At 40.2% G+C, this 12,763-nt stretch overlaps 1 protein-coding gene across 8 annotated transcripts in view; it reads left to right on the plus strand.

The window, feature by feature from the left end:
• LOC140731787 (RIMS-binding protein 2-like) overlaps positions 1-12,763 on the plus strand; it is a 311,475-nt gene that overhangs the window by 226,974 nt on the left and 71,738 nt on the right. For all 8 annotated transcript variants that reach the window (XM_073053584.1, XM_073053582.1, XM_073053583.1 and 5 more), the window contains 2 exons: positions 817-867; positions 8,627-8,828. In XM_073053584.1, coding sequence (XP_072909685.1) covers positions 817-867; positions 8,627-8,828 — 253 coding nt within the window. The remainder of the gene's footprint in view (positions 1-816; positions 868-8,626; positions 8,829-12,763) is intronic.

The raw sequence follows: 12,763 nt of genomic DNA on the forward strand, positions 1-12,763 counted from the left end.
ATACCATCAAGATTAGGGGTGTAGTGGACAGCGAGGAAAACTATCAAGGTTTGCAGTGGGATCTGGACAAACAAGGTAGGTCTTACACGGTGAGCAGTAGCACACTGAGGAAAGTGGTAAGACAAGCGGGATTTGGGAATAGAGATCTATAATTCCTTGAAAGTGGCACCACAGATTGTAGGGTTGGCACATTGGCCTTCATAAGCCTATGTATTGAGTACAGAAGTTGGGATGTTATGTTGAAATTGTATAAGACGTAATTTGGAAAATTATGTCCAATTTTCTTCACCTACCTACAGGAAAGATGTAAATAAAATTGAAAAAATACAGAGAAAATGTGCAAGGATACTGCCAGGGCTTGAGGATCAGAGTTATAGGGAAAGTTTGAATAGGTTTGGACTTTATTCTCTAGAACATGGAAGATTGAGGGGTGATTTGATCGAGGTATACCAAAGTATGAGCGGTATAGATAGGGTAAATGAAAGTAGGCTTTTTTTTCCATTGAGGTTTGGTGAGACTATATGTAGAGGTCAAAGATTAAGGATCAATGATGGCGTGTTTAAGGTGAACATGAGGGGGAGCTTCTTCACTGAGAGTCTGGAATGAGCTGCCAGTGCAGGTGGTGTATATGGGTTTTATTTCAACATTTAAGAGAAATTTGGATAGATTCATGGTTGAGAGGGGTATGGAGAGCTGTGGTCCAGATGCAGATCGATGGTTCAGTATGGACTTGATGGACAGAAAGGCACGTTTCTGTGCTATAATGTCTGTGACACTATTGCACAATTTAATCAATCTTTTCTTTTTTACATTAAGGCCCAGTTTGAAGCAAAGAAGGAACATGAAGGTGTGGTTCAGTTGTTGGAGGTAAGTGACCAATCATTTCTTTTTTTCATATTAATCTCAATCCTGAACATGCCCTCAAAATCGGCATTGGAAAGATAAATCCAGACTTGGACACTTGATTATCCTCCATAGGATTGTCAACTCTTTCATGTTCTCTTCAGTAGTTTTGTTATTGCATTTGGGATCAGGAGTGATCAGTGGTCCTGCCAGCACCATTATATAAATAATTTTGCTGTTTGCAGGCCTATACACCCAAATGACAGCCATAGCATGTTGCTTTAGTGTTAATGTGAGCTGCAGATTCATGATATTTACTGATTCTGCGGTGAAGCTACTGAGACACCAGACTGGCTCATTCTCAGTGATGAATTTTATTCTATGTAGATGGTGTTCCTCTTCTAATCTGCCCTTCAGAAAGCAATGTCCTGCTTTCTGGCAATGTCCTGCAACAGGCCATGCCCTGCTTCTCATACCTCACTTGGGACACCAATGGCATCTGAGTTTCTCGTCTATGAAATCATAGTGTCATTGAAGTCTGTCACTGCTGGAACTGTCCATGAGGGTTGTAATGTTCCACACCTAAACTTCATCATGTAGAGCAAAAATAGCCATACATGGTTTCTTTTAATGTGGGGTAACTATTCCACATTATTACATTACGGTCAACCGTGCTTAACCCTAAACTTGGAAGCTTTCAAAAAGGCAAAGAGAGCTTCTGTTTTGACCTTTGAAAATACCCTGGTATAGAGGGTGGCAAGCTGATCTTTGTGGACAAATTCAACACCAGTCTGAGAGAAGATGGAGTCTGTTCAGAAGGTGTGATCAACAAGAGTGGCGAACCCTAGCTTCTACCAGATCTTTCAGGAATAAATGCTTGGAAACTGTTTTGTCATAACTAAGATTTTTTTCAACAAACACAGGTTGCATGACAATACTCTGGTCCAAGTACAGATGACTCCTAGTTTGTCCAATGCTTAATCCACTGTATAATCTCCTTCATACTGGTCCCAAAAACCAAAATCAGCTGTAATATTGCCACCAGAAGATCAATGTTACTGTCAAGGACCCCATAAGGGTTTCTCTTTTGAGAAAGTACCTCTCTGCTAGCCAACAGGAGCAACAAGTCAAGTCACTTTTATTGTCATTTTGACCATAACTGCTGGTACAGTACATAGTAAAAATGAGACAATGTTTTTTCAGGAGCATGGTGTTACATGACACAGTACAAAAACTAGACTGAACTACGTAAAAAAACAACACAGAAAAGAAACTACACTAGACTACAGACCAACCCAGGACTGCATAAAGTGCACAAAACAGTGCAGGCATTACAATAAATAATAAACAGGACAATAGGGCAGTAAGGTGTCAGTCCAGGCTCTGGGTATTGAGGAGTCTGATAGCTTGGGGGAAGAAACTGTTACATAGTCTGGTCGTGAGAGCTCGAATACTTTGGTGCCTTTTCCCAGACGGCAGGAGGCAACGGTGTATGGACTACCCTGAAATCCACAATAATTGACTTCTCTAAAGAGATTCTTGTCTTTTTCATTCAGAAGAACTGGTGCTGGTATGAGATAAAACAAATTACTGGAAACACTCAGCTTGCCAGGCAACATGATAGATTTATCATTTCAGGTTGAAGGCTCTTCTTCAGAAGTGGCCAAAATGTCAATGAACAAAATAACCTCAAAAAATGTTCTGTTCCTGGACTAGCAGCTTTAGCATTCTTCAAGTGTAGAGTAGAGTTCCAAGGCAGAGATCTGGTAGAAAATCTGTGATTTAAAGAACAGAGGAAGGAAAGAGTGCAAAAGATTCAACAGTTTACTGATGTATGTACAAAAAAGCTGGATGAACTCAGCAGGTCGGGCAGCATCCGTTGAAAGAAGCAGTCAACGTTTCAGGTCGAAACCCTTCATCAGGACTAAAGAAGGAGGGGGCAGGGGCCCTATAAAGAAGGTGGGGAGAGGGTAGAAAACCAATCAGAGGAAAGATCAAGGGGTGGGGGAGGGGAAGCAGGGAGGGGATAGGCGGGAAAGGTGAAGAAGGAATCAAAGGGAAAAGCACTGTGGGTAGTAGAAGAAGGCAGAGTCATGAGAGGTGATAGGCAGCTAGAAGAGGAGACAGAGTAGAGGTGGGATGGGGGAAGAGAGAGGGAGGGAATTACCGGAAGTTGGAGAATTCGATGTTCATACCAAGGGGCTGGAGACTACCCAGACAGTATGTGAGATGTTGTTCCTCCAACCGAAGTTTGGCCTCATCATGGCAGTAGAGGAGGCCATGTATGAACATAACCGAATGGGAATGAGAGGGAGAGTTGAAGTGAGTGGCAACTGGGAGATCCTGTCTGTTGTGGCGGACGGAGCGTAGGTGCTCGACGAAGCGGTCATACAATCTGCGTCGGGTCTCGCTGATGTAGAGGAGGCCGCACGGGAGGATGCAATAGATTACGCCAAAAAGACTCTCAAGTGAAGTGTTGCCTCACCTGGAAGGACTGTTTGGGACCCTGAATGGTGGTAAGAGATGAGGTGTAGGAACAGGTGTAGCACTGATGTATGTGTTTTTAGCAGCATCAAGCCATGTAGAAAATAAATACCCAAAAACTATCTGCAACCCAAACACCCAAAGCCCAACACCCGAGAACAAAAAAAAAACATGAAGATACTGAAAATAGGCAGTCAGTGTCTACTGGAAAGAACACTTTTAAGATGTCCTGGACTGCAACTGTGTCCATGATGTATGTGTCCTTTGCTTTATACCATAGCACCATGTTTGGTCTACCTCACTGCCACTCCTGACATATGGGAACTGAAAGGCCTTAGCCTAATTTTTAAAAAAAACAGAGCTGCTGGAGCAGATAATACTGTTGCTGAAACTATTAAACTTAGCACTAAAGAGATTGAGTCTTGAATCCACAATACTGTCTCCATGTCTTAGAAGAGAATTTATCAGGGTGAACACAGACGCAGTAAGCATGTTTAGCTTCAAGAAGGGAGGCAACCATTCAGGCATGTCACTCTTTTGCCTGCACCAGGAAAGTCTTTGTGAAGTCCCTCCTCAGACAGCTCTTCCTAAAGGCCGAGCAGTTGCTCCCCGAATTGCAATGTTGGTTCCATTGATCGATAGAACCATAAACATAATTTAATTGAATAGCCTCTAGTGGAGAAGCGCATGGAGCAGCTTCAGCCACAGCATTGTGTGAAAATGTGTTACCTCTCAATTGCTCCAATTAAGGAGGCATTTCTTAGTTTTTGCCGAAGTTCACCAGATTGCCAAGGCAAAGTGAATGTTGAATTCAGGTCATTTGAGTACAACCAACAGTCAATTTTGAATTTTATGTACCAAGGAGAAATGCTTTCTTTCCACTAAGTGCATCACTACTGATGGCACAACTGCTAATCTACAAATACAAGACATAACTTCACAACCGCACATTCTGCATCAACAAAAATCATGCAGTTCTTCCAAACAAGATATCTTGTAACTACGGATACCATTTTATTGGAGAGAATAGTGGTGTAGCTAGCAGAGCTGCTGAGTCACAGCTCCATCGATGTACGTTCAATACTGACCTGCAGAGCTGCTGTCTGTGAGGAGCTTGCACATTTTCTGTTCAACTGAGTAGGTTTCTCTGGTTGCATTGGTTTCCTCCCGTATCTCAAAAACTTGCAGGTTGGTAAGTTAACGGGCTGCAGTAAATTCCCCCAATATGTACAGTAGATAAGAGGCATAATCTGGGGGTATTTGATAAGCATATGTGGAGAATTGTCATAGGACAAATTAGTGCATAGACATTGACTTGATGGGCTGAAATGATGTTTATTCATACTGTAAGGAAATATAGAAATACCTTTCAAACAACACAGACTTTTATAAACATTTCACTGTCAGCTTCCTTACAGAGAAGTTGTATTCAGAACATTTTTAGCACATTCTGATCTGTTTACCTTCAAGTCTACTGCATCTTGGGTACATCATAACCTATCCATGTCCTATACTGGCAAAATGTAGCAGTTCAATTTTTAGCAAGAATGGAAATGATTGATCACTGCAATCCCAGCAATGTTTTATGTGCACAATTTGAATTATCTTCCACTCTTAGTATCACAGTAAAGAATTGACCTTAATCCTAAAATGGAGTGTTTCAGTAGGCTCTGCACAATCTAAGCAGGTCTTGCAGATTGTTGGCTCTGGTGTGCTGTTTAAATAGATTGTCTAGTACATACTGAATAGCTACACTTAATTTTTTTTAAAACTGTTTGGTAGGCATCCTCATTGAAAACCTTGTTCCCAGTCCCAACATGCTGGGTTGATAGAGTGGTGTCATCAAACAATCTGACATTGCTAGCCAGCCATCTATTGCTAACAGTTCATTTGATTTGGCTCTAGATTCCTCATTAATTAATTCAGTTAGCTTGTGATAATGTGGAGAGTTGTAGTTTCACCTGCTGCAGAATACTGTACAATGATGTACAATTCTGATCACCATAAGGATTTGGAAAGCATCTGAGAAGATGCACAAGGCATTTACAAGGATGTTGCCCTGGCTGAAAAAATTGAGCATGATGGTCAGAGCTGAGGTTTTTCCTTTGAAACAAAGGAAACTGAGGAAAGATTTAATTGAAGTGTATAAAATTATGAGAAGAATAGGTGAACAGCAATTACCTATTTAATAGAAAGTTTATGGAATAGAGTGCACAGACTTAAGATAATCAAACAAATATGGAAGAAGAATTGAAGAAATTCACAGCCTGAAAGGAAAATGGCAGGTAAAACCCTCACTACGTTTTAAAAAATTACCTGGGTACTTTTGAAGAATGATGACTTGCAGGGCAAATGAATCAAGAGCTTGTGTAATCGGATTTACCTTAAATACATTTTTTGCAACAGAGACATTATAGAATAAGGAATGGAACTGACAACTTTTTACCTGAAGTTCAGAATTAGAGTTTAGGGAGTGTTAATATCTTCCTTTCATTCACTCACATCTTGAGTGTTTAATTTTTGTGAAATGTGAGTACTTGTGAATGTATGAAAGCAAACTGTGCTGACAGCTACAAATGATCTCTGGGCAGACTTGGTTAAGATAGAAATGGTTTATGGATAGTTGTTTTAAAGATGTATTAGAGGTAAATTTGTTTAACTGAACAGAGTTAAATTTTTAGCATTCTTTACAATACTGATCATTGATTTCTGTTAAATTGTAGGGGTTGACCTGACTAGTTTTGCAGCTATTTCTAGATATAGTTTTGTAAAAAATTATTGGAGGTTTAAGAATGCTTTGAAGCATGTTTTTATTTAATGTTATTTCATTTTCTCCTGTTAAAGGATACATTGGACTGCATGCAGGTATTCATACAACCACCAATCCCTTTTCTTTAGCATGTAGACCTGTGTGTTTGTGTTTGAAAAATCTATGGTGTTTTCTCTGCAATATATGCAAGTACATATATTGCTTACCTGAATGTGAACCTTCCGGTTTTAATCACTGCACATACAAAATGAAAAGCAACTGTTATGATTTCCAGCATCTGCAAATTTCCTCGTGTTATGTTATTCTGTTTGGTTTATCAGTGTTTGCACGGCTTTATGATGTTATGACTTAATTATTTTGAAAACAGTCAGTAATTTAGAATTTTGAATGTAACTCGTTTTCTTTTGCCAGAGGGAGGTGAATGTGTGGAATTCATTTCCACAGATAGCTGTGGAAGCCAAGTCATTGGGTATGTTTAAAGCAGAGGTTGATAGGTTGTTGATTAGTAGGGGTGTCAAGGGTTACAGGAGAAGGCAGAACAATGGAGTTGAAAGGGATCACAAATCAGCCATGATTAATTGGTGGGAGCAGACTCAATGGGTCGAATGGCCTAATCCTGCACCTGTGTTCTATGGTCTTTCCTTTTCTAATATTTTTTTCAGCTAAACCAGTACATTTTGTAGTGAAAACCAAAACAACAAAGGGTTATTATATTGATTAGTTTCTTCATGTTACCTTTATTAAAAGTAGTAGGACCCCTCTGTGCTTTTGATGTAACTGGCAGACTTCAGCATATCTTGAGCCACATATCTCCTAGTGCACCATAGCACTATCTTTTGAGTGGTTTGTCAGCTTGATCCAATCAGCATAATGCTTTACTCAAAGTCAGAATGTTGCAGACCTGTATTTCACTTCAGAAGTTTAGAAAATAACATAGGTTGACAAGCTGCGCTGTACCAGAGAATACTGCATTGTCAGTGACATTGCTTTTCAGATGAGTTAAAGCAAGGACTCAAGCCTGTTTAATGACTGAGACAGATGTATTGTAAAATTTCATTGATACTATTAAGAGCTGAGGGAATACATTCAGCAACCTTGTCATCATTCTTTTCTCAACCAACGCTAACAAAACTAGACAAATTAGTTTTGTAATTACCGCTGTTCGCAGTGTCTTGTCAAAATGGCTATTACTATTCCATATAACTATTGTATACACCCCTGTAATTAACTGTATGTGATTCACTTAGCAATGCTTTGTGAGACGTGATGAGTCACCAGAGGAATGCTTCTACAATTTTTAATGCAAGAGAGTGCTACAATGTTTTACTTTTCAAAAATTAAGGTGTTTCCTATTTGTGATGTAAATGGATAATTCCTTAATGATATAAATTGTAACTTAGCTGGTCAAACTGAGGCAGTGTGTTGTAATCAAATCATTATAAAATCAAAATTCTGTTATTTAATTTTACATAAAATTTACCCCTTTATCATTCTGGTCTCTTGTCCGCGTAACCTGAGAAATGCAGCATCAAGATATTGACAACATAAGATTAGAGGATTGAAGTTTGAGTAAACAATTTAGGGATTATACTTCTGTAATATGAATTGAAACACAACTTAGACAGATTTTGGTATGCGAATCAGAAAGATCTGTTTTAAGACAATATTAAATTGAAGTTAAATGAAGAAAATATTTTCTGTATTTACTGTACTTGGTAAATTTAGATTAGTTACAGTAAGTAAAAGATTCAAAAGAATCTTTTTATTACCAAAGTAAACAACTCTAAAATTCTTAAATTTTCTGGGTAGCCATGAAACCAAGAAAGAAAGGCAGCACAATCATCAACACCCAAATCTCACCTTCCTGCAAAAAAAAACAAACAAAAATGTCCCTCTTGTACAGCTCATTTCTGCCCCAGAAGAGGTTCCAGTGATTCAAGAACCCGATACTCTCCCCCCTGCCTCAGCCACTTGTATTGCCATCCTGTTCCTGCCTTGACTAGTATGCAGCACTGGGAGTAATTCAGAAATGACTACCTTCAAAGTCCTGCTCTTCAACCTCTTTCCTAACTCCCTATACTCAGCCTGGACCCTATCTGGTTATTTATCACATTGCAGTTTATTGGATCTTGTTGTTCCCATATTGAGTGTTTTTGCCTTCTTTATAACAGCAACTCCTTAAATGGCAAGTAAAAAATTTGAGAGTACTCTTAGGTCATGAAAGATAATGTGTAAAGGTACTTTATATCTTAATTTCTTTTTAAAAATTCCAGGTGTTCATTTAAAAATGAGATGTAACTCTAACAAGGCCTGTTTATTTTCAGCTTCTCCATTTATGTTCAAGGTGCAATATATGTACTATACCTCTGTGAAACATCATACATACTTTACAAGCAGTGTTGAGGACCAAGTGAGACAAATCCTAGACTTTAGATTATAGTGATTAAGCATTGTACCAGATTGGAAATTAATATGCTGCAGCTTAGAATTTCCATACATTGAACATAATCATTTCATCTTTTCCACTAGGCAAAGGTACGAGATCTTGAAGAGAAATGTAGGAGTCAAAGCACGCAGTTTAGCCTTCTCTCCCAGGAATTGGAGCACTTTCGTCTGCAAGCTGGAAACATTGATCTACTAACCAGCACCCTTGTCAACTCAGATACATCTGGATTACTCTCCCGCAGTCAGCCCCAACTACTTAATGGAGTTGAATCACCGGTGGAAAAAGGTAACAGAATTAGAGAGCCATGAGCCTTACAAAACATATGATGGAGATTATATAAGATGTTGAAAGTTCACCTGTTGAAATTTTATTAGAAAATCAGAATGATGAACTGAGGCCTGAGATCAGATCATCATTCTGATTTTCAAAAAACAAAATTCTGCAAATGAACTTTCAATATCTTAACAAGTCTCACTTGATCTTGTCTGACTGCAATGTTCTTCAAGTTGTACTGAAAACTTTCTGCTTGAATTTTAACGTTTTTCTTTGAGGATTTCTTGGCCAGTCATGATTTCAATCTGATTAAACCTTTCTGGCCTTCTTAGTTCCCCATCACCTAATCCAGAGACTTGACATGCAATACCTACAGTGCTGCACTGATGGAAGTGTGGTCCCTTAGATGAGGTGGAACTGATGCTCTGTCTGCACTCTGAAATAATTGTAAAGACCTCATACAGATCAGGAAGTTGTGTAGGGGAATTATCCCTTGCGTTTTGGACAATACCAACCAATATTATAACGATGAGCTGTCTGTTTATTACCATGTTGTAGTTATTGGGAGTTTGGACTTGCTGTATACCAGTTGATGACCAGTTGCATAGTAGGTATCTGATGGGGTGAGCAAGTGAGTAGTTTGTGAAGTTGTGTATTATTCCTTTCTCTATTTTCAAAGGATTTAAATATCCTTCTAATGCATGTCCTTGAAATTCTCAGTTCTGTTTTAACTGTTCCTTCTATCTTTGAAATGGTAATGGACCAGAGGTTCCTCAGAAGCATTGAGGTTATTGTACTTTATCAAGCTCAAGTCTTTTTTCTCCATAGACCAGCAGTCTCCTCCTACAGAAGATAAATGTTGTAATACTCACACTTGTATGCTGCTTTGTTTATTTTTGTAGTTATAAGTATCTAATAGGTTTATTGAGATGATTGCAACTTTAAATTGGAATACTTGCAATGAAAGAATAAGCTGATTGTCATTATCAGGGTAAAGATCAATTGCATTGCATCTTTTATTTGATATTACTGAACTGTGTTACCTATAACATTCATTAATGCATCACTAATGCAGCAGGGAAAATAAGTAATTAAAATTGCATGGCCAGCTAAGAACATATTGAAACCCTCCAAGGGTGAATTCAAGCAAACATGAGGAAATCTGCAGATGCTGGAAATTCAAGCAACACACGCAAAATGCTGGTGGAATGCAGCAGGCCAGGCAGCATCTGTAGGGAGAAGCACTGTTGATATTTTGGGCCGAGACCCTTTGTCAGGACTAACTGAAAGGAAAGATAGTAAGAGATTTGAAAGTAGGAGGGGGAGGGGGAAATGCGAAATGATAGGAGAAGACCAGAGGGGGTGGGGTGAAGCTGAGCGCCAGAAATGTGATTGGTAAAAGGGATACAGAGCTGGAGAAGGGAAAGGATCATGGGACGGGAGGCCTAGGGAGAAAGAAAGAGGGAGGGGAGCACCAGAGGGAGATGGAGAACAGGCAGAGTGATGGGCAGAAAGAGAGAAAAAAAAGGAGGAGGGGGGAAAACTAAATATATCAGGGATGGGTTCAGAAGGGGAGGAGGGGCATTAACAGAAGTTAGAGAAGTCAATATTCATGCCATCAGGTTGGAGGCTACCCGGCTGGTATATAAGGTGTTGTTCCTCCAACCTGAGTGTGGCTTCATCTTGACAGTAGGGGAGGCCATGGATAGACATATCAGAATGGGAATGGGACATGGAATTAAAATGTGTGGCCACTGGGAGATCCTGTTTTCTCTGGCGGACAGAGCGTAGGTGTTCAGCGAAACGGTCTCCCAGTCTGCATCAGGTCTCACCAATATATCTTGATCTTTCTGTCTCCACCTCTGGAGACGCCTTATCTACTGATATCTACTATAAGCCTACAGACTCTCACAGCTACCTGGTCTATTCCTCTTCCCACCTTGTCTCTTGCAAAAATGCTATCCCCTTCTCGCAATTCCTCTGCCTCCACTGCATCAGCTCTCAGGATGAGGCTTTTCATCCAGGACGAAGGAGATGTCTTTTTTAAACAAAGGGGCTTCCCTTCGTCCACCATCAACTCTGCTCTCAAACGCATCTCTCCCATTTCCCGCACATCTGCCCTCACCCCATCCACCCGCCACCCCACTTGGGATAGGGTTCCCCTTGTCCTTACCTACCACCACACCAGCCTCCAGGTCCAACGTATAATTCTCTTTCTTTTCAAATCTTTTTATTATTATTAATCAAAAATAACACAGGTACATCAGAGTAACAACACTTACAATGCCTCAAAGAAAAGAAATTATCTTAAAGATTGAAAATCTTTGTGAATTTAAAAAAAACCCTACTAAGCAAGAAAAGTGAGAGAAAAAAAAAGAAAACCGTTGGGGGTACAACCCCGGAGCCATGCGTCATTCAAAAAGCTTCTAAAAATAAACATCAAGCTGCCAACGTATAATTCTCTGTAACTTCTGCCACCTCCAACGGGATCCCACTACCAAGCACATCTTCCCCCCCCCCCCCCCTTTGTGCTTTTCGCAGGGATTGCTCCCTATGCGACTCCCTTGTCCATTCAGGGCCCCAGACAGTCTTCCCAGGTGAAGCGACCCTTAACCTGTGAGTCGGCTGGTGTGGTATACTGCTTCCGGTGCTCCCGGTTTGGCCTTTTATATATTGGTGAGACCCAATGCAGACTGGGAGACCATTTCGCTGAACACCTACGCTCTGTCTGCCAGAGAAAACAGGATCTCCCAGTGGCCACACATTTTAATTCCACATCCCATTCCCATTCTGATATGTCTATCCATGGCCTCCTCTACTGTCAAGATGAAGCCACACTCAGGTTGGAGGAACAACACCTTATATACCGGCTGGGTGGCCTCCAACCTGATGGCATGAACATTGACTTCTCTAACTTCTGTTAATGCCCCTCCTCCCCTTCTTACCCCATCCCTGATATATTTAGTTTTTCCCCCCTCCTTTTTTTTTTCTCTCTTTCTGCCCATCATTCTGCCTGTTCTCCATCTCCCTCTGGTGCTCCCCTCCCTCTTTCTTTCTCCCTAGGCCTCCCGTCCCATGATCCTTTCCCTTCTCCAGCTCTGTATCCCTTTTACCAATCACCTTTCTGGCTCTCAGCTTCACCCCACCTCCTCCGATCTTCTCCTATCATTTCGGATTTTCCCCTCCCCCTCCTACTTTCAAATCTCTTACTATCTTTTCTTTCAGTTAGTCCTAACGAAGGGTCTCAGCCCGAAACATCGACAGTGCTTCTCCCTATAGACACTGCCTGGCCTGCTGTGTTCCACCAGCATTTTGTGTGTGAAGGTTGAATTCAAGTCAGGTCATCTGAGGCCAAGGTTATTGACACTATTAACAACACCCTATCCATACTGATTGTGTACCCCTTTGAAATATGAATGGTTTAATAGCTAATGTTCTCAAAATATCTGTGATCTTTCAGAATCATGTCAAAATTTAGCCCTTGATTGTCATCAGCAAGTTGCTAATTTTTTAATATTTTAACACACTTTTTTTCAGAATTGGGCATAATATCACCGGCATTGTCGTGAAATTTGTTAACTTAGTGGCAGCAATACAATTCAATACATGATAACATAGAAATAAATATACACATATATCAATTACATTAAGTATGTATATTAAATAGTAAAATTAAAAGTAGTACAAAAACAGAAATAATTAAAAAAGTGAGCTGTTCATGGGTTCAATGTTCATTTTGGAATCGGATGACAGAGGGGAAGAAACTGTTCCTAAATCACTGAGTGTGTGCCGTCAGGTTTCTGTACCTGCTTCCTGACAGTAACAATGAGAAGAAGGCATGTCCTGGGTGATGGGAGTCCTTAATAATGAACGCCATTTTTCTGAGGCACTGCTCCTTGAAGATGTCTTGGATACTACGAAGGCTAGTACCCAAGATGGAGCTGACT

Source organism: Hemitrygon akajei, chromosome 8, assembly GCF_048418815.1.
Source record: "Hemitrygon akajei chromosome 8, sHemAka1.3, whole genome shotgun sequence".
NCBI lineage: Eukaryota > Metazoa > Chordata > Chondrichthyes > Myliobatiformes > Dasyatidae > Hemitrygon > Hemitrygon akajei.